The sequence below is a fragment of the Papilio machaon genome, chromosome 18, assembly GCF_912999745.1.
Source record: "Papilio machaon chromosome 18, ilPapMach1.1, whole genome shotgun sequence".
NCBI classification, from domain to species: Eukaryota; Metazoa; Arthropoda; class Insecta; order Lepidoptera; family Papilionidae; genus Papilio; species Papilio machaon.
In genome coordinates this window covers 231,353-259,190 of record NC_060003.1, presented here as the reverse complement: position 1 = coordinate 259,190, position 27,838 = coordinate 231,353, and the positions used below count along the sequence as shown (strand labels likewise).

The window sequence follows — 27,838 nt, the reverse complement described above, 5'->3', positions numbered from 1 at the left end:
AGGTATAGATCTGATGGTACAGTTGTTAACTAATTCCCTGCATAAGAAGTTTTATTAGAATAGGAAGTAGGTTTAAGATTCTACTGTGACGTCAGATTTCAAGTCAAATCGTATCGTTAAGCTTGAGTACATATAAATCGATTAACATAATAGGGATTATCTTAGTATATTATATAGGTATATGTTTATCTTATGTAGGTATTTGGTTGCGGTGAGCGTTAGTTACGGAGTCAATATGTCGGTGATTGAGTGGTCAGGTCGCAGCCGCGGCGATGGCTGCGGTTAGCCGGCACATACAAGCATACATATATGAATACTATGTCACTACATGTGTACAGCTGCTACTACGTCTAGCGTGTAGATACGACTAAAAACTATATCTTATGGACTCCTATGCTAAACTTTTTATTTTATAAGTTCGTCCTTTCATTTTAAACTATCTTTTGGAGGCTTTTAATATTACTCATTCGTTCTTTCTAGCTTTAACTTTAATAAATTATTGGTTAAAAAAAACAATGTATAGTGGTTTTAAATGGCTAAATTCAGTTTGTAAGTTTTACAAGAGGTTTCCATTAAATCGTTTCGAGGGCGACGTGGGCTCGCCAAGGCGCGGACAATTAAAAGGCGATGCAAAGTGGTGCCTAATTGCTGGCCTCGTACTGTGGCTGCCGGTGCGACGCGACCGTACACTCGTTAGCAACAAAACTATCTCCAACTTGGCACAATCACTTCTCACTGTTTTATTTTTTATTTTTAGCTTTTAAGTAGATAATTTAAATAGAGAAATGAATACAGAATGGAGAGCAAACTTTTTGAGAAAATATTATTTATTATGCGTAAAAAAGAGAAAAATCCCAGAAGGTACAAAGAATTTTTTATCGATTTTTAGTAGGTACCAAAACCTTCTACTTCTTTTTAATTGATCACACCTTAATTGCTAGATACTATAAACGAATAAAAGTTTGATTGAATACGTTAAAAGTGTTTTATATCGTTGCTCATAATGATTAAAAATCATTCCGGTGGCGCCCTCTCTGTCCATTTTATTGCGTTTTATCTTAATAGCTACATATCGCTTGATTGTTGGAACTTATTACCAAAATTGACAAATTGACAAAACAAATTGTAAGTTCACGGCCGAAATCAACATTCGATCGCGAACCATATTTGGTTCCGCGGTGTTTTTAATTAATTTGGTTCAAATTAAACCCATAGTAACGCTATAGCAATTGAAAAACATGATCTATTGTTTAGAGGGCAATATATTTTTTTTATAAACTGTAATATATAGGTACCTTAATTAAAAAATATTCGGAGAGCTCTCAAGGATTGAACATTCATTGATAAGTGAAACAGTTCCGATGGCAGTTGTTAAAAATTATAATTAACAAGTTTAAATAATTCATTAACCGTAGGTTTCTGAGACCATAAACACTGTTTAAAACATTTTGGTCTCAGAAGCCAATGTTTTTATCTTTACGATAAAAGTGGCTGTAAAAGTTTTTAAATACTAAGTACCTATATTGTAAAAACTTTTCAGAACTAATCGATCGCAAATTTAAATAAAACATTTTTAATGGATAATTTATTTTATTTTATTCAGTTAATCGTTTTATTTTTATGAAATGTTCCGCTCGGTATTGCTTTTAGATGTTGTAAACGCGGTAATGCAAAGGTTCTTATAGTTGGTCGTTGCACGGTGGGACGAGTACAAAACTGCGGGAATACAATAATTGAGGCAGTTCTGCTAAAGGAAGGAAGCACAGTACCTTGTCTCTTTTCACCGGTCTTCTCCTGCTCCTGGACACCTCCAGCACGAACCCGCACTCACTTTAAAGACTTTTCGAATAAAAAGTTGCGGAGCGGCACACGCACAACGACGACGATTTCAGCCATTATGTATTTTCAAAAACGTGCGATTGCGGGGCGCGTCCTTCTCGCTCACCTGTACTGTGCGGGAAAAGGACGGGAAAGGATGCAACGACCAAACGCAAAAACGGCGTAACCATTCCCCCGGGCTTGAAGGAACGCCTTCAAAAAATTTAGATGAAAATAACGCGATATCTAACTTCTAACTAAGTACCTACATTACTAATACGACTAATAACTAAGATTAATGAAAAAACGAATGTAATTTAAGCGCGCTACTGTTTAGGTAACGGACAAAGACGAACAACGGGACGCAAGTACGATCCAGTCGTAGTCCTAACCCGGGCGACGCGAGTGACTCTTGTGGAGTCGGGAAAAACTTCCTCTATGACACCTAATGGCCAATGTAGCGGTGGGGTATTATCAGTTATGATAATTACGACTGAACCCACAACGACTGGATCCACCGGCGTACTCCACTTACGACGCGATTGCAACGTATGGAGGTAATCCCTTCTCCAGCGCTTCCAGAACGATTGAATTAATTTATCTAATAAGTTGTGCCTAGCCACAATAGTAAGGCTTTCATCTATTTCTTCCGCTGGCAAATACCGTAAAGGTGAGAGATTTAAAAAATGCGCCGGAGTCAAAGCAAGGGGTTCCGAAGGATCACTAGAGAGCGTTGAACATAAAGGACGAGTATTTATTACCGATTCAATTTGAGCAAGCACAGTGCTTAACTCTTCAAACGAAAGAGTGGTGTCACGCGACAGACAGTCGGCGGGATTGTCTGTACCCGAAATATGATATAAATTATGCGGCGCTAAATTATTTTGTATTTTCGTAACTCTGTTGGCTACAAAGGTATTCCATCGGTGAGGCGAGGAATGTACCCAGCAGAGAGCGACAGTTGAGTCCGAAAATGCGAATATGTTACGAAAAATCACGCGACTTTGACATGCGTCTACCACCTTTTTAATCAGTTGAGTTAATAAAAGAATAGCACAGAGTTCAAGACGAGCGAGTGAGACAACCTTTTTTGGAGAAACCTTCGATTTAGCTGTTATCAAATTGATTGTATTAGAGTCCCTATTTTGAACGTGAAAATAAATTACTCCCCCGTACGCTTTCTCGCTGGCGTCTGCGAATGCTAAAATAGTAATTACACTATCAGCGACGATACCAAGGTGACGGGGAATTTTTATATCACCTAACAAAGGAAGTTCTCTTAAACGTGTCCATATTTTAACTATATCTTCAGGCGGAGTGTCATCCCAATCACAGTTACACAGCCAAAGCTGCTTGATAATTAATTTTACGTACAAAACGACAGGTGCGACAAATCCCATGACGTCCCATATTTTAGCGACACACGACAATATCGAACGTTTAGTACAAGTTTTTATGGGAGTATTAATTTTTATGCTGAAATAATCGGACGTGGGAGACCAACACAAACCGAGTATCTTATGTTGATCTGACTCGTCAAATTCTTTTACTTCCGGTAGACGGTGCGATGGCGGAATCGAATCTAAAACCACTTGTGAATTACTGGACCATTTGACCAATTCAAATTGTCCCGCTTTCATGAGACTTATCAACTCCGAAGCGGTAGAAATGCCCAACTCTTCAGATGGGACCGAGTAAACGAAGTCATCCATATATAGGCTTGTATCGATGACTTCCCTAGCCTGAGGGAACGAAGCGCCTTCGTCGGCCGCCAGCTGCTTAATAGTGCGCAGCGCATGAAATGGGCTAGATTTGAGACCGAATACTACACGATTAAATTCATAAACTTGTAAAGGTTCTTGCGGCGAAAAACGATACAAAATGCGTTGAAAACGCCTGTCAGATTCTCTAATACCGATGCTTAGAAACATCTGACGAATATCAGCGGAAAGAGCGATCGAAAATAAACGAAAATTATTAATTATGTTAAACAAACTACCTTGAAGATTTTCACCTCTATATAATAGGTCATTAAGAGAAAAACCAGTGCTGGTTTTACAACTACCATCGAGAACTACACGTAACTTCGTTGTGACCTTATCTTCACGGATCACACCGTGGTGCGGAATAAAATACGAACCTTGTGAAGAATTACAATTTTTAGGCGAAATATAATCCTTTTCTAAGTATTCGCGTATTACATTGTCATATGCGATCTTTAATTGTGGAGAAGCCTGCATCTTTCTCTCTAGGCAATAAAACCGTCGCTCACTTGCCTGACGCGAGTTACCGAGACAGCTGACGTCAACCTTGAAAGGCAAAGCCACCACGTAACGACCGTCACTAGCTCGCGAGGTAGTACTCGAGTAAAACTCCTCACACAATTTATCATCGGGACTAAGTACTGGAGGGACGTCGACTTCCTCCAGTTCCCAGAATTTCCGTATAACGGAGTCTAATGGATCTGCGGTGCAGCAATACGAAACGGACTCGTGACTATCTACGCGGACCGGAGCGTCACCAACAATGACGTACCCGAGGACCGTTTTTAACGCGAGCGGTGAGACATGCGGAGGTTGTCCTTGAACCTTATTCGATAAAAGAAGATGCGGAAAAATAGAGGCACCGATCAACATTTGAATCGGGCCCGAGCAATAGTAGGTATCGTCTGCTAGCGGAAGATCTTTAAAATTCGACAATAACGAAGGATCGACTGTTGCGGTCGGTAGCCGTTCTGTTATTTTATCAACAACCAACGAATCAATATTATAAAAAATGTTGTGATCGAAACGAGAATGGAATTTAAGTTTTACGGAACCTTGAATGGCTTTACTCGAACCTCCTATCCCCTTAACCACTGAACAAGCGGGTCTTATGGTTGTGTTTAAACCTAAAATTTGACAACAAGAACGAGTAATAAAATTGCTTTGAGAAGCGCTGTCTAACAATGCGCGAACGCAATGTTCTTTACCACGAGAATCTACAATGATAATACGCGCGGTTGCTAGTAATACCGTGGTAGGGCCACGAATATCGCTGCGAGTAATACTGCGACTATTCGACAGCGCACAAAGCGTGACGTCATCGGTGCCTGCGGAGCGAGCGGGGAGCGTATTCGACTCGCTTGCAAGAGCGGGACGTGCGGCCGCGGCGGCCGTGAGTCGTGTGTTCTGTTGTGCGGCCGTCTGAGCGTTTCTCGCGGCAGCGGGTTCGATTCCGAAGCACAATAAAGTATGATGTTTAGCGTTACATTTTTTACATGAAGATGTCGAGGCACAAGCGGAAACACGATGACCAGAACTTAAACAATTTATGCATAAATTTTTCGACTTGACGAATTTAAAGCGTTCATTCGGTTTGTAGTTATTAAATACCTTACATTTATAAATGTAGTCGTGATTACAATTGCACAAAGTACATGCGGACGACTCGGAACTAGTATAAGCGTGCATAGTCAATGGTTTACGATCAAATAGTTTTCTGTTGTTGTTAGCAACCTTTGCCACGGGTGAGGTGCGTTCCAAAACCTTAATATGTTCGCGAATAAAAGAAACCAAGCTTGAAAATTTTGGAATTTCACAACTCTGACTATGACAATGGTTGGATTCAAATGCACGCGCCGTATCAGTATCTAGTTTTTTAAGTGCGATATGCAAGAAAATTAAATCGGAGAGGTCATCGACCTTTATGTTTTTTAAAGCGGCTACTGACGAAGCGAATTTGTCTAAGAATGATTCTAAACTATTAGGGGTTGCAGAAGTAATGGATTTAAAATCAAATAATTGATCCAGGTATGAAGTGGCCGAGAGACGCTTATCTTCATACTTACGAGTTAACAAATCGAAGATTAATAAATAGTTATCAGCTGAAGGCGTGATCCCCGAGCATATGGAGCGTGCCCTGCCAGTTAATTTGCCTAATAAGTAATAAAGCTTCTCTGAATCCGATAACGACACATTATTGTGTACGACGTTTTGAAAACTTGCAATGAACAAAGGCCAATTTTTTATGTCGCCATCGAACTCAGGAATCTCCATTGGAGGCAATTTCGGAGGTCTAGGTTGACATGTGGGTCCGACATGAACACTAGTGTGAGTGTATTGCGATTGCAATTTTTTGGCAGCTCGTTTCACACTTCCTAATAGAATTTCGAACGAGGAAAGCGGTTGATAATCAACAACGTAATTAGGATTTGCCTTCAACTCTAAGGTAGCTATTTTATCCAGCACATTTTCAAAATCATCACGCAGTGAATCAACAGTTTCAAACTCGCACAAAAACGAATCTGCATCAAATGATTTTGAATCAATATCTTTAACGCGATCAAAAATATTTTGCATGCGGGAGAATATCCTATCTCTTTTAGCATATTGCAATTGCAAACTGGTATCGGCCGGTGCCATTTTTATAGAAAAATAGATGTAAGCAAATGTTTAAAAATGAAACAATTTAAGCGAAAACAATAAGAAGCGACGGAGAAACGAAATACCAAGTACCGGTACGAGCAAGCAATGTCAACGACAAATATTTAATTTTAATTATTCTATTCAATTTAATTATTCTATAATCGCGGTACGAAATATACGAATACCGCCAACTAACGCGGCGAGCGGGCGGCGCGGGGCTTGTAATAACTTACCCGGCCGGTGTGCGAATAATAATTTAAACGAAACGAAAACAATATATACGAAACATACGCGGGATGAACTACTTATTGTACACTTAATACGATTTAATGAACACAATTTTAATTACAACGACTTGACATTAGATATATACTTATAAGCAAGTATAATATTATTACGTAATTTCAAACGACAAAATGGCGGGTTAGTGTAATTTAATTTACACGACTTTAAGAGACAAATATTAAGTACTTGAATGAGTTTAAAATGCGGGTTATGCGAACTTAATCAATATGTAAGCGAACTAAATCGATATGTTAGCGAATTAACTAAGATATAGCGGGATGAACGAAAATTTATACAAGTAGGTAGGTAACCGCGCGAACCGATGCCACGGGTGTACGAACTACTTTGTACGCGGTTTTAATACGAAACGAAACGAAACGAAAACGAATTTAGATAATGGCTAGCGCAAATTTTAACAAATAATCCGGCTCGAAGGACCAAAATGTAAACGCGGTAATGCAAAGGTTCTTATAGTTGGTCGTTGCACGGTGGGACGAGTACAAAACTGCGGGAATACAATAATTGAGGCAGTTCTGCTAAAGGAAGGAAGCACAGTACCTTGTCTCTTTTCACCGGTCTTCTCCTGCTCCTGGACACCTCCAGCACGAACCCGCACTCACTTTAAAGACTTTTCGAATAAAAAGTTGCGGAGCGGCACACGCACAACGACGACGATTTCAGCCATTATGTATTTTCAAAAACGTGCGATTGCGGGGCGCGTCCTTCTCGCTCACCTGTACTGTGCGGGAAAAGGACGGGAAAGGATGCAACGACCAAACGCAAAAACGGCGTAACCAGATGTTAAATAAATAAATTTATTTTTCCTTTTTGTTTATGTCGATCGTTTTACTGTGTTAGTGAATTATTTATTATTTTATTGATTGTCCATTAAACATATATTTAAATGTTTTAATGGCGGTGTTTACAGTCCAATTAAGAAACGAAAGAAAACGAAATTGATTTCGTATGCGGAGATATACACTTTTAGTGCAGGAAACACTCGCACGAGGTTTAACAGCTTAGTAATAAGACAAGTCTTATTCAGTAGCCCACACTATCATTGGATATTTTATTACATATTTTTTATTCAATAACTTATAACAAAATTAGTAATTCAACTATTCATGTACAGTCAAACCTGGATAAGTAACAAACCTCTTTAGAGCGAGAGACGTACAGGCGAGAAAAATATCGTGGTCCCTTGAATCACGCGTATTAAGGTTCGACTGTAATATTTATTGATAAAAGTAAATAGTGCGACACTTGTGTAGTGCAGTGTACGTGTAAGGACAATCAATTAGTGTGCACGAGGGGATTTTTATGCAAATGTGTTCGCCGGTGGTCCGGACGCTCCCCGCGACCCCCGCGCTAAGCGATACCTTGCAAGCCTTATCTCGACATCGCAACCTTATCTCGAATACAGACTATTTTTTTCTCATATTATCACGACACATTTTTAGTACATAGTAAGCACTTAAAGCAATTAAAATAATTCGCACATAGAATTATCATTGCGACTGAATAGGGGTTTTTACTATAGCACAATGTTTACAGTTTTGTAATACATTTTACTAAGGATTTATTACTCTATCGGATTTGGGCTTTGACACAGTAATTTTAATTTATTTCATCAGAATATTATTGTATTTCTAACGCCACCGCGTTAGTTACAAGATTACAAATCCAATAAGATTTGTTACATTAATAGTCTATACATTATATTTAAATAACATATTACGATAAAGTAGAAACACTATAAATGGACAGGCTATATGATGTTATATTTTGTTCCTATTTGATTTTCACCATTTTGGCGCTGACCGTTGCGGTTTATAGAGGTGGTGATATTCGGAACTATTTATAGAAAACGAATATAGAAAATCTGCCATTTCCAAGCAATGACTTATCTATTAATAGAGATCAGTGAGGTAGAATGTTTCGCGAGCCGTACTAAAGTACCGCTTTTTGCTGATCTGTAGACTCTATTCATAGTATTTTTAATTCTCTGTTTGTTATCGGGAAAAAAATTATCGAATAAATATCTATAATGGGAAAGAGGAATGACAAATTCATCCTACCACAATCTTAACTGGAACTTAAGTACTTTAATTTTTAAAGATAACTTAGTGTTTCTTTTCTCTAGACAGTTACTTTGTTTGCAGTTAAAATAAATTTCTTATTGTGCTGAAATCACATACCGCAGGTTTATTTAAACACGGCTTCCATTTGGCAATGTTGTAGAATGTACCTACTATGTTCATGTTCCCGACGAGTTCGCATTGCCCAGACAAATGCTATCGGCATCCCAAGCATTGCGGTTAATTAACGTCTACTGCTACAGTTACAACCTCAAAATGTTACCACTTAAGTAACTTTTTTTAGGTTTCTATTATTGCGCGGTATCATATAGGTACCAATAATAATTGTGAAACTATTTTTGAACTTGGTACCGTCGAAATTTTTTTTTATTTGAATTTTACGTTTATGATCGTACTAGCTGACGTCAGCGACTCTGTTCGCGCGGAATTAAAAAAAACTTAATTAGTAGCCTATGTGGTGTTCCAGCCAATGTTCTACAGATATGCCAAATTATAACGAGATCACTCTAGCAGTTCTGGAGATACCTTGTAATTAACATCCATCCATCTAAACATTCGCATTTCGCAACATTAGTAAGAACTAAGATTTTAAGTAGAAAGAACATTTTTTATCTTTGAATGATGACTAACTTTTCCTACACAATATTTATTTAAATCTCATTATCAAAGCGATATACCACAATGCGCGTGCGCTGCGCCGGCGCACTTGATACCACGTCCCTCCCACTTGGTCCTCTGCCAAATTATTGCGTAGGGCCGGACGGTGGGAGGGCGCTGTGGTCGCGCGGCCAATGGCGTCCGTCTGCCCACACGCACGCGCACGCGCAAGTGTTTAGCTTGGCGCCACCTCACCACCGCTCGCTGGTCACCGCTCACTTTAGGACATATGGACATACGAGTGTTTCCGGGCTCATTTCCAACGATTCAAAAACGAAAGTTATCAACCAAAAATTGCTTTTGTTTTAGTTAATTAATCTCGATTTTATGAAAACTACTCGAAACAGCTTGGAACGGTTACAGCGCACGGTTAAATGAGCCGTAACATGATGTCCAAATATAATAAGTAAAAAACAATCTCAAACAAAATGCACTGAAAAGTAACCTAAAAAAACCAATTTCAAACAAAATGCATTCAAAAGTAACATAAAAAAACAATTTCAAACAAAATTCACTAAAAAGAAACAAAATAATGTCATGAAAACTCTCTAAACTCTAGTAGTTGCTCTCGTTGCGCTCTCTAATAGTAGGGGCTCAGTTTTACGCAACTCCACGACAAGCGCGTATTTTGCGTGTCTCTAAACTCTAAAGAAAGTTCTCTTCTTTCTTGTAACATGTCTATATTGTATAATTATTGTTATTTCGCAGTCGGTGTCGGCCGAAGTAAATAGGTGACATTTTATATTTGAGATGTATTAGACATACTTACGTTTATGTCCCTACTTAGGCCGAAACCGACTCCAAAATAACAATAATTATACAATATAGACATGTTACAAGAAAGAAGAGAACTTTCTTTAGAGTTTAGAGACACGCAAAATACGCGCTTGTCGTGGAGTTGCGTAAAACTGAGCCCCTACTATTAGAGAGCGCAACGAGAGCAACTACTAGAGTTTAGAGAGTTTTCATGACATTATTTTGTTTCTTTTTAGTGAATTTTGTTTGAAATTGTTTTTTTATGTTACTTTTGAATGCATTTTGTTTGAAATTGGTTTTTTTAGGTTACTTTTCAGTGCATTTTGTTTGAGATTGTTTTTTTTTGAAGTCGGCTATTTTTTTTTCTTAAAATTTTTGTTTTATTTCACAATTTTTAGTGAATTTGAAGTTCAATTACAAATTTCGTTAATACGTATAAAGACATAAATAAGACAAATAAAGAAAAGGACTTTCCTATTTGATATGTGTGTATTTCAATTCAAAAACTAATTTAGAATGCAGCAGATAACCACTTATCCTTTAAACAATGAAATAATTATCAAAATCGGTATACAAATTGAAAATTACCGAACTAATACATCGTAGCGTACCTTTAATTTGGTCCAGCCGCGCGCCGCACTAGCATTTTTCGAATGCGCGTAGTTTTTAATAATTTAATATCTTCCAAACTATTGATCAGAATTACATAGTTTAAAGGCTAATGTAATCTGCATTTAATACTCTTGCCATAAAACATATTTATTTGGATAAGGATTCATATCGAATATAATATAATAGTGCCGTAAGCTTACGGCGCTGTTTTTCGTGTCCATTTTAATCGAAGTTTGTTCACAATAACATGGTTTTTGTGAGACATCCATAGATGATAGATATATGCCACCGAAGACTTTTATTTAGCAAATTTAAGGATCTATAATTACTCCAGACATCATTTTTATGTAAGTCATATAGTTTGACCTACGTAAGTCCAGAAAGCAAAATTGTGCTTTTCATGTAGCATTTTTCGTTTCCGCGTAATTTTATTCTTACGATATCTCCTAAACTATTAGACAGAATGATATAGTTTCAATTGCAAATATAATCTACATTAAATTCTCTTGATAATGAACATGTTTATTTACATAAGGGTTAATACTGAACTCGAATAATAGCGTCGGAAATAGGGCATGAATTTAATTGATGTTTCTGAAGAAAAAAATGGTTATTGTGAGAAAACTATAAAAGATAGATATATGCTATCGCTGACTTTTATTTAGCACATTTAAAGAGCTACAATTCGCCATACATCATTTTTATGTAGGTCCTATAGTTTAGCCTACGTAAGCGCTGAAAGCAAAAATGTCCCTAATCTTCGCAACAAATTTTGAAGCTATATTCAAAATCTACTAGTCTTCTAGTTATTTAAAAAAAAAAAAAAAAAAATGGGACCCACCTGCAAGCACTTCCTTTCGATTAAAATATTTTTCATCAAAATCGGACCACCAGGGGCGGAGTATCGCGGTAACACACATAAAAAAAAAAAAAAATACAGACGAATTGATAACCTCCTTCTTTTTGAAGTCGGCTAAAAATGAAAAAAATGGTTATTGTGAGAAAACTATAAAAGATAGATATATGCTATCGCGGACTTTTATTTAGCACATTTAAAGAGCTACAATTCGCCATACATCATTTTGATGTAGGTCTTATAGTTTAGCCTACGTAAGCGCTGAAAGCAAAAATGTCCCTAATTTCCGCAACAAATTTTGAAGCTATATTCAAATTCTACTATTCTTCTAGTTATTTAAAAAAAAAAACAAAAAAATGGGACCCACCTGCAAGCACTTCCTTTCGTTTAAAATAATTTTTATCAAAATCGGACCACCAGGGGCGGAGATTCGCGGTAACACACATAAAAAAAAAAAAAAAAAAAAATTCAGTCGAATTGATAACCTCCTTCTTTTTGAAGTCGGCTAAAAAGGGACTCAAAACTTGTTTACTTTATAACTATTTGCGATGTGTTCTCTACCTATAATAGTATTATTCTTGTAGCTTCTTACATAATTAAAGAATGAAATTATATGTATATCAGTTTGTACTCTGATAGATTGGAGTGCATTTCTAATAACAATTACTAAAAGCAAATAGCAACACTCAATAACAAGAGGTTACATCAATAAAACTTGAGAGCACTTACGTTAAATTGCTAGGTAAATGATAACAGGCGAGGTGCGGGTCAAGACGACGGTATTTCGTTTAATACAGTAGGTACCTACTTTATACTCGTATAAATGATTTGGTGACGTGCCAAGTGGCCGTGGTGCGGTGAGGTGGGGTTGGGGGGGGGGCAAATGCTGCGTTGCAGCTGCTGCTGCAGATATTGCTACGTCTGCCTCACCTGGACCTACTGGTGCTGAAGTGACATGTTTGATTTTGTTTTACATTTAATACAGCTCTTAAACTATTTATCTTTTAAATAATTGGAATATATTTTATAATTAAGTTTTATTAAACTAGACAGACATATGTAGTGTATTATACATCGGCGATGTATTTTCTGCGTTGCTCTCGAGACTAACTCGCTATCGCCATTTCAATCGTAATTCTTTGATGTTATCGTCATGAATAACGTCTCTGCCAAACTTACAGCTATCCACTCTAGCAATTTTGTGCAACCCTTTACTTCTAGACCTAGTCGTATAAGATCTGACATACGACTGATTCGAATTACATTGTAATACCGCACTTGACACCTTTATTTATTATGTTCCTAACAGAGTACATAAATGTGCATTGATTTTTAGTTTAACTTTTTTTTTTTGTCTTCAGACTTTATATTAAATACTTAACTAATATAATATACCATGTTAAATGTTACATATATATATGTACATAACAGCTTTATATTTGACAATTAATTATATGTTTGCAGTAAACATTGAAATTGTTGAGAATAAATTGATGATAAATAAATATTTAGATTTTGCTGTATCGTTATATTTCTCCTATATAAATAGGTTTGATAAATCCGCACACAGCTTGCGTCAATGTATACTGCAATCAATTCAAAGCGAATGCACAATAAATGCTAACTGTGGATTTCCACTGCTGAAATAACTGTATAAAACATATTATCGTCTCTCTCTTTTTTCATATACAATGAAAGGGATGACAAGTTTTAGTATGAACGTATCGGCCATGGAAACCTAAGCTAACAAAAACCTATCAGCAAATTGTTTTGTATTTGGAACACGGCAGCAGCTGCGTCGGATGCCGCGCTAGATTAACTCGTCATCTAATCTCACGTAACAATTGGACGCGTCATCTGGTCTCGCTGTTAGTTAAATCTGATATTTATAATATACTAGCTGTCGAACGCGACACCGTCCGTGGGGAATTAAAAAAACCTCAATAAATAGCCAATGTATTCTTCCAGGCTATGTTCTACATATGTGCCAAAATTCATCAAGACCCGTTGAGCCGTTCCGGAGATACCTTCTAACAAACATCCATTCATCCATCCATCTAAACTTTCGCATTTGATTATAAAATTAGACAAATCATTTGTGTAAGATTTGATTCTAATTAGATACAAAAGTAGTTGGAAAAATAAAGAAATGATGTACTCAATTATTTTGTGAAAATCTTTTGACTAAAAGAAAATTTCTCGCCGTACCCCGTTTATACTCAGAAGTAACAGAGCAACTTTGTAGATTGCAGTAATTCCTCGGTGAGTTCGCGCAATATGCAACAAAGCCGGCAGTCAATAACAGAATCATTGAGGGTAATTGCAATTATCGTTCGCTCGTAATAAACGCGGCCGACGCCCGCCCGCCCGTCGTACCCCGCGCCTCGCGCCCCGCGCCTCGCGCCCCGCGGCCTAATGAGCTGTAATAATGCGGCTCAGCTGAAATATAATGCCCCCTCACACCTCACCTCATCTCGACCGACTCGACCTCGACAATACGTACAATTAGAAAAAACATCGTATTAGATTATAAATCAGGGATTGAATACACTATCATCTCTGGCCACCCCTTGTGGTTAAAGCGCGAGTCGTGCAGAATTAGTTGAACAAACGTTTGCAAAGATTTTCTTTTTCAATCCGAAGTCACACAAAAATACGTTTCCTGTTTGAGTAATCAAAATCTGAGCTTATTTTGTAATGCATTTGACGAACGATGTAATACACTTTATAATTACTGTGTCGTTAACAGATAGACTGTGTCGGATACTATCGGCCAGTGAACACACCCCGTGTCGGACACCGCGCAATGAGCCCGCGCCAGGTCCGGCCGCCCGGAAGATATTATCCGAACACGTGGAAACTAATTTATTTGATATCAAATTAAACATATAATTTCAATCGTCTAATTTCACTTTATAAATGCTCTTTTAAATGTATCGTCGAATTAATTCAGATTGTACCCATTTTCGCTTTACTAAACCTACATAGCGACATACAACAAAGGTTTAAAAATTGATCATCCCGTCATACTCCTTGTCTGTCATAGGAACATCCCATGGGAACCTCACGTACATTGAAGATTGAAAAGGGCCCTAATGTCAACTAAAGTGAACACGAGGCGTGGGGGAATATTGTACCTTTGAATAATTCCTATTACTGACAATTTTATAATATACAATTAATTAAATAAGTGACCGTGGAAATATCTAATACTAGTACTTTTTAAACTCTTCTACACTATTTATATTGGGTTGAAAAAAAATCATAGCTGCTCTACGACAAATTAAAAATGATTTCCGTCATGAACATTTTATTCGACTCAATGATAATAACATTTAGTTCCAACAATCTTGAGGATTAGTGATGTACCGTTGCGTACAATCGTTTGTTACAAAAAGCGGTATCTCGTCTCGTCTGATGGTAGCGGGGGGAGGGTTCGCTATGATCTGTCCCGACTCTCGGCTCTCGGCTCTCGGCTCTGAGCGACGATGAATAATTGTTAGATTAACGAGGCTCAGTCGGCGCGCGGAGATAACGCTAGTGATGTGCGATGTCTATCGATACAATAAATCGCACATTTATTCATTATGTTCTATCATGGAATTTTAAACATTATTAATATCAAAGTAAGGTTGATGTTAGTTCTATATTTAATTAATTAATGAGTACCTTTATATATTATTAAGTAGGTGCACCGATTCCAAATTTTCGATATAAGCCTAAAGCTTATAGCTATGTATTACAATAAATAAAGGCAAAGCTTTTTTAAGTAACTCAATTGTAATAATATACCTAATTAAAATGCCATATAATAGATAACCATCGAAATATGAGGTTATTCGGATGAAATAATGTTCCTAAATCTGCTCTTAAAATTAAATTCTATTATAATAGTGTAAATTATGAATGTTATCGATAGAGACTAACTCGACCATTCCCATCTCTAGCCATCAAAGCGTGCACTAATAGGGTCGTGTAGGCTGATCCGTGAACAGCGCGAGCTAATATTGATTGTCGTAGAGCCTGTGTTTTACCTGACTACTGCCGACTACGAGATACAAACATACTGAAATGTTCTTCTTTTATATACAGTGATAGTTTTACAATGTGATGCTAATATCAACCGTAAAATTTCACTGCCGCTACGTTAAGTTTTATTGTTTCAAAAAGGAATGGAAAATACTTACATATAATTTTGTACAACTGCAAAACAATGGAAGCCTACAATAATATTGTTTCATGAACTTTTTTATGCATTTAGTGTTAACATATACAGAATAAAAAAATGTCTTTCGTCAGTCATTTTACTTTAATAAGGGGGTTTTATTACCAATTATTATACTTTTTTTGTTTCATTTAATACGAAATTCAGTAACATAATATTGACAAGAATGACTTTAATATTTTTCTGTTCATATTTAATTCATTCACGAAACAAGACTCCGAATCTTTATCTAGTTATTCAAATATGAAATCTACTACTTTTCAATAAAGTCCACATTTGCTGTATCGCATGGTCATTTTAGCCCGGAGGCTATACTCGCCTTTGTTATAGGAGCAGAAACATCTAAAGGGAATTACGAGTCTGTTTGCGGACAACGGCCCTTGTTTTGCTTTTTGTGGATATTTTCTCTTATTGGAACAATATTTTTGGATCACTCAACATAATAAATGTTTAATAACAATAACTACAAAAGTTTAATAAAACATACTTTATTATCACACATAGATCAGCCTTAATTAAAAAAACTTCTTTATTGTCATCAAAAGGAACGGAATTACAATATTTGATTCATTAATAACACAAAAAAATGATAGCAATGGGCTGCAGGCTCAACGTGTACCGCAAGGCATAGCCATGTGGAGCTGGTTTTCAGCCTGTCCCGGTGTTGCGCCCGTTTAGAGGTTCCCATCTGCTGGCCATCAATTACTTAAACAGTCTCTTACTGTAGATTATTCTTTCAAAATGAACATCAAGAGACACTCTTAGGGGATTAAGTAATTAATAAAGTTTAAAATGTCAACTTAAACTGTGTTGGATGTAGAGAAAAAACGGTTTTCATCGTTGTTATAAATTACTTAGTGTAATAACATAAATTTTTAGAAAGTTACTTCCTCGTACTTAGAAAACAGGAAACCGGAAACTTTTTAATAAAAGCCTGATCAACACATCCGTATTACCAATCGTAATGAGTTTTTTTAATAGCATTTATTGCTGCCAAATAAAGTAGCAATTACTCCAATTACTTATTACAAGCTTCGATTAATTTAAAAGTGATTTTTCTTAAACACGTTGACACATTGTTTAAAACTTGAATATTATCAATTTAAATAAACCTTAAAAATAGTGCTGTAACAATTTATAATAAGAATTAAAATGGCTTCATATGAATGTAATATTTGCTTAATTAATTTAATAGTTATGTAACAATACAGTAGTGTTTGATTTATTGTGTCCAACTAAGTGCAATTAATTCCTGTAGGTCAAAGCAGAGAATGGAGATATGTTTGCTTTGTCATATAGACTGTAAATGAATTAGACATTGCGTAATCAAGTAGATTATTACAATTGGATAGGCTTAAGCTGAATTATATCAGTTAATTGATATTGCCTAATATTTTTGGTGTTATTAAAGAATGATGAATGAAGATATATGCATGCAAACAAATTTCTACAGGAAGTTAAAATCTGCGTGCAAAATAAATTTTTGGAACAAATACTTAATATGTCTCGCTAAACCGTGATATGCAGTATATTTTGAATTCCTCAGTCTTGGCATGGAACAATATCATAGTGATTTTTGCCCTATGACATCGACATCGATAATTAACAGGTACATCCCTAGATAGCGGACACAATTAGCGCGGCTTTGACATGTCACACATAGCGCGGCATTGTGTCACCCGCCCCGCGCCCTTTGCCCCAGCTCACACCCGCACCCCCCGCGGTCCTCTAATGCGCAATCAATAATAATTATCATCGTGTTTGCGAGCAAGTGGATTGCATTGTGATGTTAAGGTGTGTCGCGGTGACCATGCTTACACATGGATAAAATCTTAAAAGTGTAATGTATTAAGATCGAACTGCTTTACTGTGGATATATGAAGGTAAATTAAGATAATTATCTATTGTAACAATTATTTGACAGCAGATAGCGCAACTATAAATGGAAACTGGAAACTATTTTTTGTTCTGGGACATAATTACGAAATTGACCATAATTTTTAATTGAATATCATATATGCTATAACGTGGTGTAGTTTCGCCATAAAATATTTAATATGCCGCGGGTTGGTATCCCAGCAGAGTTAAATAAAAATTTATCAATGTGTAAATTAAGGAAATTAAGTTGGGACTATCCGGCGTCAGACTACAGTATGGTGACAAAAAATGTTGTCACAGGGCCGGAGTCAAATGTCGCATGTTAGTTGGATTAATTTGCGCTGCAATTAGGCGGAAGTGGCGCTCTGTGCTGTGTTTGTTCGTCTGTCTGTCGGTCTGTGTCGTGTCAGCTGTACAGCCGGATCGTATACAGCGTATGTTTGCTTACTAATTAGCCTTTTGTTCACCGTCTTACGTCTATCGTATTATTTATTCCTTCCCGTAAGTAATTTTAGACTTTTTGTAAAATAATGACAATTTAAAGTCGTAATAAATATGTTTTGATATAATTAATATATAACTTTTGTTTTTTATGTAAAAATTACTCATAAATACAACGCAGTGGACTTTACTTTATTTACTTTAAAGGTAATAAAATAAAAGCGCAAAAGTTAGGGATTTTAGCGAGTGAAAGTTTGCGTAAAAATAAGTCAATAAATTAATATTTAAGTTAGTAAACTGTTGATAAATTGCATTATCAGTTACTAGCTGTCGCCGACGACTTCGTCCGCGCGGAATTGAAAAAAAAAAGTTAATAGAATGTGCGTTTTTCTAGACTATGTTCTAAACCTGTGTCACATTTTAACCAGATCCCTTTAGGCGTTTTGGTGATACCTTCTAACAATCATCCATCCATTAAAACATTCGCATTCATAATATTAGTAAGATAACAAAATTATATCTACTGACGAATACGTTTTAATCGAAAAACATAATAATACGTCCTTAATAAACACTATGACACCATGACACCCCACTGTGTCATTTACTGTAGTCACTTAACACTCGAAAATAGTAATAAGTGTGGCAATAAAACTTGAGTAAACAGCGGCTACTAAGCGACCGATAAAACCAACTCGTAAATGTTACCTACGACTTGGGAAGCTTAATTAAGGATTCCGGGACTCCCTGGAGGTCCGGCTAAAGACTGGATTACCCAACATAATGAAACTGTTGTTGTGTGTAACAACAATTATGTAGAAAAATAAATTCGCATTGTATAAATTGAATAACTACTGATATGACGTGTGGAAGTTCGTAAGTTTTCATCATCTCCCAGTCTTTATCCGACTCACGTGGGGTCGGCGCATAAGGTTTTATAAACCTGTTTGGATTTGAAATGAAACTTCTTCAGATAGCTTATCTTCGTGTAATTAAAATTTTACAAATTTTTGTAATGACCAAACAACGTTAAGTGTTAAGAATGGTAGTCGTTAAGTATTAGAAGTAGTGGCGCCCCGTAGTGGTCTTAATGCATCAACATCGTTGCGCGCCGACGAATAGGATGTCCGTATATGATCTCTGAAGTTAGTCACGAGTGATGCGTAGACATGCCCCCCGCCTTGGAGCAAATGCCTCCAACGATGATGAAAGAAGAAGAATGAGAAGTTATGATTCATACTCCTCCTTAAAAAGTGGACATATCCTGGGGTACGATCTTTGTATCACTCCGTTAGCTGTTCGAATGTCAGCTATGCGTGCCAGTCCATCCTTTCCAGGGAAAGTGCGTATGACTCGTCCAAGGCGCCATTTGAGTGGTGGCGCATTTTCATCTTTGATGAGTACCAAAGTGTTGGGTACTATGGTGTCGGTGTTGTTCTGCCATTTAGTCCTAGTCTGGAGCTCAGCAATGTACTCCTGCGACCAGCGTTTCCAGAAGTTCTGACGTAGTTGCTCGATGCGCTCGTATCGGACCAGGCGTGAAGTGTTTGCAGCTGTGAGATCTTCGCTTGCAGGTGCAACGAGCGGTCGGCCAATCAGGAAATGGGCTGGTGTGAGAGGAAGTAGGTCGTTTGGGTCAGAAGACATGGGATACATGGGTCTGGAGTTTAGGATGGCTTCAATTTGTGTTAATAATGTAGAAAATTCCTCATAAATAAGGTTTACATTCCCTACACGTCGAAGATGGTATTTGACCGACTTGACCCCTGCCTCCCATAAACCACCAAAGTGTGGTGAATAGGGAGGAATAAAACTAAACTTAATGTTTTCATTTGAAGCGAAATTTAAAATATCTTTTTCACATAAAGTTAAAAAATTTGAAAATTCCTTTGATGCGCCTACAAATGTTTTTCCGTTATCTGAGAAGATCTGCGCAGGTTTACCACGACGAGATAAGAACCTTTTTAAAGCCATTAAGTACGCCTCAGAGCTAAGACTCGTAACTAACTCTAAGTGCACTGCCCGAGTTGTGAAACATATAAATAGACAAATATAGCATTTTTCGAGTTTCGAACCTCTTCCCTTACGATTCAATATGACCATAGGTCCTGCGTAATCCACACCGCAACGTATAAATGGATACCCCGGCTCTAATCTTTCGATTGGTAAGTTACCCATTTTTATTGATAAGGCCTTTCCTCTCTGACGAGTACATGTAACGCACTTATGCACTGTCTGCTTGGCTAAGTCACGACCCTTGAGTGGCCACCAATTATCCCTTACAGTAGCCAAAAGCAACTGAGGACCAGCATGGAGTAGACGTTTATGTTCAAATTCAAATAACAGGCGAGTAAATGTGTGTTTAGAACATAACAATATCGGATGTTTTTTATTATAAGAAAATGTTTCCGAGTTCACTAATCTACCTCCTACTCTAATAATGCGATCGGAATCTAGAAATGGATTAAGACTAGATATGTTTCTCATAGACTTAATTTCTAAGTTATTATCTAACGCACTGATAATATCCGGAAACGACATCTGTTGTGTTATGCGAACCAAAACTAAAGTTGCTTTATTTAATTCATCAGACGTGAGCGGGCCGAAGTTACGTTGTGACTCATCACTAAGGCGCGAATTATGAATGAATCGTAACAAATAAGCTGCGGCACGTCTCATTCGACTAAAATTAGAAAAACGTTCAAAATTAAAAATACTAGTCTCACTTGATTGTGTAAATAATGAATTAATGTTTGATTTTATTTCTGGTAAATTTTGTAAATCAATAATTTCGTTGTTATTGCGAGTAAAATTTGATTTATTATCAGTTAAAAATGCTGGCCCGTGCCACCAAATATCCGAATGTTGGAGTATATCAAGCGTGACTCCACGTGATAAAAGGTCAGCCGGGTTGTCTTTACCAGCAACATGTAACCACGGCAATTCACCAGTCAACTCATTAATCTGTACTACTCTGTTTTGAACGAACGGTTTTAATAAATTAGGTGAAATTTTAATCCAATTTATGACAATAGTTGAGTCAGACCAAAAGTATACATTGTCAAATGTTAATCTTAATGACTTACTTATTTTTTGGTATAACTTTGCACCAACTAAAGCGCCGCATAACTCAAGTCGCGGGATAGTAACTGGTTTAATTGGTGCTACCTTACTCTTCGCACAAAGCAGTCTTACTGTCACCGGTATATTGTCGCTATACGTGCTAATGTATGCGCATGCACCGTATGCATCTTGTGACGCATCCGTGAATATATGTAAATCTGTGTATGTTACATCTAATCCTCTTACATGGCGAGGAATTTTTATATTTTGTAAATATTGAAGCGTATGAATAAAACGTTGCCATATTAACAGAATATTGTTAGGTACAGGCTCATCCCAACTTAATTTACAAAGCCACAATTTTTGTAAAAGTATTTTTGCTATTATAATTGAAGGTGCTAGCAATCCTAAAGGGTCGTAAACCTGAGAAATAACAGATAAAATAACGCGCTTAGTGACATGAGTCACGTTATGCTCGATCTTTGTAGTGAAATATAATAAATCTAAATTATTTTGCCAACCAATACCTAAAGTTTTAGTTAAACAATTCTCACCTAACAATAGTTCTTTTGTTTGCGCTGTGTCTGAATTTTCTGAATTAAACATCCATTTTCTCAAATGAAAGCAACCTGATTTTAAAACATCACTAACTTTGGTACAAATGTCTAATAAAACTTGTTTGTTATCATGTCCTGTGATCAAATCGTCTACAAAAAAATCTTCATCTATTATCTGCTTTATTACGTCATCGTTGCACTCGGACGCCATCTGTTTTATGCATCGAATGCTTAGATAAGGAGCGGACGCGGTACCGTACGTCACGGTATTAAGTTGGTATACACCGAGATCGTCCGATTTATTTTCACGCCACAGAATTAATTGTAGATTTCTTTGATCGGGTTGAATATTAATTTGTCGATACATTTTTTCGACATCAGCGCATGCAACAAATCTAAATTGACGAAAACGTAATAATATTGAGAAAACGTCATTGTGTAAACTAGGACCGATAAACTGGATGTCATTAAGCGATTTTCCAGATGTGGATTTTGCGCTTCCATCGAAAACCACCCTAAGTTTAGTGGTACTACTGTGCTCTCGTAAAACACCGTGATGTGGTAGGAAATAATATGGCGACGAATACTGAGAGACTCGACTCATGTGTCCTAAACTTAAATATTCATTCATAAAATCGCAATATAATGTTTTGTATTCAGGCGAGCACCTATCTAATTTTCGTTCTAATGCGAGAAATCTATTTAATGCGAGTGCATAAGTATCACCCAGTGTGTCACTAGGCTCCGCTAATGGAATGCGCACAAAAAACCGTCCCGTACTGTCGCGATATGTACTTTGCACAAACAGTGTTTCGCATAAGGATTCGTCTTTTGTGTATTTATGTTGTGGAACTATTTCTTCCAATTCCCAGAATTGCCTAAGTTGTTTTTCTAGTCCTTGCGAATAATTACATTGAACTCGATTAATGCGTGAAGTTTTTACATGTAACAAAGAACCAGAAATTAGCCAACCCAACTTAGTGTTCTGCAGATATGGACCACTACTTAGTCTAATTAAGCCGTCGTTTAATAATTCCCAGAATTTATCCGCTCCGATTAGTATTTCAATTTCTGACGGCGAATAAAAATCGGGATCCGCTAACTGTATATTGTCAGGGATATTTATGAGCGATTTTGAACCTAAAGATGGCAATTGAGCTGTGATCTGAGACAAAACTAGACAATTAAGGCGCGTATTATATTGGGAAGTCTTAGATCTCAAGTTGATTTCACATGACTGTGTGGAATTAGTGACAGAGTTACCTACTCCGGACACTTGAACAGAGGACTGTATTAAATTAAGATTAAGTTTTTTACATAAAGGCTCTGCAATAAAGCAATGTTGACTACCATTATCTAATAAAGCGCGTGTAGTGTGGTAACGATTATTCTTATCTGCAACCTCCACTAAAGCTGTGGATAGCAGTACGGTCTCTAATAATGAATGAGTTGTACTTTGATGCGTTGTGTGTGAAGCAGAATGTAATGTTGTTGTGTTTGTGGATTTATTACTAGTTGCGTCCTGTGGCGTTGCTCGCGAATCATACACAACAGTTGCCGATGTTTGCGCACCGTCATTAGAGTCGTGAATTAAACTGTTATGTTTCTTATTGCATAACCTACAAGGACCGAACCAACATTCATTAATTGAATGGTTCGCGCGTAAACAATTACGACACAATTTATTTTCATCAATGAATTTTATTCTATCCTTTATAGATAAATTCAAAAATGAATCACACGAATATAACGGGTGATTAGCGTGACACATAATGCAATTACGAGAACGTTTAGACTTAACACTATTATTATAATTATGTTGTTTATTTTGTGTCGATACTAAGCTGTGTGATTTTTTCGCACTACCCTCAGATGTATTTATCGATTTACTGTGTGCTAAATTAATAGTTTCCAATACGTCAGCCCTATATTTAAGAAAAGTAATCAAATCATCGAGCGATAATCGATTGGTAGGTGGGGTTTGGCTATGAATAATTGTACTTTTATGTGTCTCCCATTCTCTCTCGGTTGATGGATCAAGTTTAGATGTCATTAAATAAATTATTAAAGTGTCCCAATACTCGGTTGGTTCACCGAGGTTTTTAAGGGAACGCATATTTTTAAGTACGTTATCTATTAATTTTCTAATGTGAGCAGATGATTCTTTATTGAGTGACGTAATAGAAAACAAAGCCTTTACGTGGTTTTGCACGAGTAAACGATTGTTATTATATCTATTTTCTAATAACTCCCATGCTACGTTGTAGTTCTCAGACGAGAGTGCCAATGATTTAATTACCAATAATGCACTACCAGAGAGAGATGACCGTAGATAGTGGAATTTTTGCACGTTGTCTATTTCTGTAGAATTGTGGATAAGAGAAAGATAAGTATCGCGGTACTCCAACCACTGATCATATGACCCGTCAAAGGAAGGTAATGAGATAATGGGTAATTTTACATTAGTAGAAACTTTGGGCACATTTTGAACACTATTTGAATTTATAAGGCATTTAGATTTAGCAACGTAAGCGTAATACTGGCTTTCAAAAGATTCCCTCTCAAGTGACTCTTTTTCCATCAGACTTTCTGGAGTTTTTAAGTCGATTTCATCCTGAATGTCTGAATATTGCTGCAACAAGGATTCGGCCTTTTGCAAACGAGTTTCTAATTCCATCGCAACTAATTCACTGAACGACCTTTCTACAGAATCTACATATTTTATGAATAGTGTTAATTTACCCCGAACAATTCCCCTTTTTTTGTTTAATTCCCTAACGATATCATCGCTATTCTTAGCCATTTTGAGTTTATGGAAGACAGAGGCAAATACTTACAACGAACTTTAACTTTATACATATATTGAGGGTAACCGATGATAATGCGACTTGTTATTAACTAAATTGCTTTACTATTTCATGATCACACAAATAATATTAACACAAATGAAGCACTGAATACAAGGAAATATGAAGGATTAGAAAGAATGACTGACCTGACCGTTTGATGCAAGGCCTGGTGATGATGATGATGATGCTGGTATCGAGCGTCCGATTTATGCTGGTCGCGACGATTCCTTTTGATGCCTCCGGCGATGAAGGTCCAAATTTATGTTTGGATTTGAAATGAAACTTCTTCAGATAGCTTATCTTCGTGTAATTAAAATTTTACAAATTTTTGTAATGACCAAACAACGTTAAGTGTTAAGAATGGTAGTCGTTAAGTATTAGAAGTAGTGGCGCCCCGTAGTGGTCTTAATGCATCAACATCGTTGCGCGCCGACGAATAGGATGTCCGTATATGATCTCTGAAGTTAGTCACGAGTGATGCGTAGACAAAACCTTAAAGATTTGGCTTATTTTTTTACGGTCTACCTCCTCTTTCCAACTTACTTGGGGGGAATGAATTCAAAATAATTATTAATTGTAGTTGAATATTTCATAATTACTTCTAAAAATACACCAACAATAAAAAAGCAAAACTTTAAGCTCTTGTCGTTAGTTAGTTAGTGATTATCTACTTCAGTGGTACTGTCATTCTTTACCACCTCTATAATTATAATAGTGACTTACTTGATTTTAATTTATTAATACTGATTTTTAATGTAACGTTTTTCATGTCACATCCTGCCCTATAACTAAGCTTTTTGTACTAAACAGTTAACGTTAACCAAGGTTTATTTCTTGTTTGAATGTATTTGAGTTTGATCACTTCAGTCTCTTACTGCCACACTTAAGTAATGTTCTCCTTTATCTCTTTATTATGAGTAACCTACACTAAGGGACTTCCTTAGGGCTTAATTAATGACTATCGAATTCGGAGGTTACTGTTATTTTCTAAGTTATGTAGGAAACGTGCGAGAATGATGTATGTGTGCTGAACATTTATTTTGGTAGAGGCGCGGGGTGTGGGGTGCGCTGAGTGCGTGGGGTTGGGGCGCGGGGTGCGGGGTCCCGGTGCGTTTCGCTAACGCAACATCAATCCCGAGGGAATCAAGCCGTGTCGTCTATTAATTCATCCGCCGATGTATCGATTGTACGTAGGGCTGTACAAAACTAAATTGATTTATTGTTTAACACTTCAATTGCACTCTTTAAATAATTAAAAGAAGCTTTGTTCATTTTATTATTCCTCTTTTAAAACAAGAAGGTAACAATAATTATTTATTTGCACATTTTAACTGCTTAGTATTTTATTTTAATGCATTTATGTTATTCTACAGTTCAAGTTTTGCATGCGGAAAGATCCTTGATAATATTGAAAGGGTTTTCAGTTTTCCTGGTTCGAATAATTAAATGATATCTATTTCCAACATTAATACAGATATTTAAGTGTGTATAGATAAGGCTTCGCAGCCCTGCCTCCGGCCGGGTCCGGGTCCCGGGGGCGAGCATCGATCAGCTCGTAATTAACCGTTTGTTACTCGATACATTTGTGTTATCCCACACGCACACATACACACAAACACATAGACAAGCAACGTGTGTACACATGGATTATACTCGTATTATTGAGCACATTTGATGCGGGGCGCGGGGTGTGCTACTGGGAGCGGGGTGTTGGTGGTGGGGGGGGGACCACAGATGTAACCACAACAATTGTCTAACCGATTATACAATTTACGATATGGTTATTTTTGAATACAAATTATACTAAGAAAACTTTTCATTGAACTGTCCATTACTCAATTCAATAGAGTTTACCTAATTAACTTGAGAACTTTGTCATTTAATTGCGGTCTCATTTTTTGTCTTAGATTAAGTTACGAAAACGTTAAATCTTTTATTCTAAAGAGATTTTAATATTTTCCAGGTAAAAATATGGTTTCAAAATCGAAGAACGAAATGGAAGAAGAAAGACAACGTTACGAATGCGGAGGTGGCAGAAATAAAGCAGCAGAACAAGCCCAGCGGAGAAGAGAAGAAGCCAGAGGATGTTAAAGAAGATCCGCTAGCTCTAGACATGTCTAAGAAGAATTGTAATAAAATATTAAGCGAGAAATTAAGAAGTACAAAGCAATTAGTGCAGACTGTTGTCCCTAAACCTAGGAGAGTGGAGAAAGGGGTAGTTTTAGAAAGCATATGCGACGCAAATGATATAGAAAGTAGAATTTCCATAACTAAGATAACTAACAAATTATCCAGCACCGAGCTGGTGGGAGAGAACAAGGTCTCAGTGAAGAGCTTTAGCCCTGAAGAAGTGAAAGACTTGAAGTTTGACACTCTGAGTAGGGACGTCGAAATGTGACGGGCTTTAGGGTCTTAGGTCGTAGTCCCGTTGCGAAATCTCACAGCTTTTGGTTTGACTTTCTTTATAATTATTGAAGGCCTTATCATCTCTAAGTAAGGTCATATCTTAGAAAAATTACGCATTTCCCACTGTCCTAAAAATATGCTATTATAAAAACTAATGAATAAAAAAGCTTTTAATTTAGATTTATAACAATAAAACAATTCAATATTCTTATCAATTTTAGTATATTTTAAGATATTAGGAGATTTCGCGAGGGGGACCACGATATTAGTAAATTAAGTCGGACAAAACCAGTATACGATAAGAGACAAGAGACGCCATCCGTCCGACGCGAGGCCGCGCGCCAACCGCTGCAGCTACACAGCGTAGTCACCATCACTTTACGTATCTCGTATCATTCAAAACAAATATTTGTTTGCTATTTCGTGTGTTATGTAAACTAACAATTTTGTTTGTATGTTTGTTATAAATGTAAAACGTATTTATGTGTACGATTGGTATAGAATTAAAAAGTTATTCTTCTATAGAGATAAAATCAGTACAAAAAAAATTTCTGTTAACAGAATATTTGTATTTTAAATTAATTGGCGTAGTGATACTAAATTAATTGATTGATTAATCATTTTGCAAGATCATTTATCGTGGATTTCTGAGATGAAAATCCCCGAAACCTGAATGAAGATCCCTGAAACTTTATGCACATCGACCAGTCTGACGAAAAGAGTTACATATTACAAAAAGATCCTATTAGCAAATGCAACTCTTTTCGCCGAAGCTGTTGTAAAATCATTTTCTATGCTATTCCTTAATCCTTAACATAAACTTAAAAGAAATAACTTGAATTTAAGTTAGACATGTTTATTTTTTTATAATTCAGTTCTTATGTAATTTGGTTTGTTTTAATACACTCCTTATAGATGTTACCATTTCAA

At 36.7% G+C, this 27,838-nt stretch overlaps 1 protein-coding gene across 1 annotated transcript in view; it reads left to right on the top strand.

Annotated features, from left to right (window-relative positions):
• LOC106715531 overlaps positions 1-27,390 on the top strand; it is a 59,539-nt gene extending 32,149 nt beyond the window's left edge. Inside the window, exon 4 of the mRNA XM_014508832.2 lies at positions 26,466-27,390. Within this exon, the coding sequence (XP_014364318.2) occupies positions 26,466-26,900 (435 nt within the window). The 3' untranslated portion in view covers positions 26,901-27,390. The remainder of the gene's footprint in view (positions 1-26,465) is intronic.
• Positions 27,391-27,838: the final 448 nt, after the last annotated feature.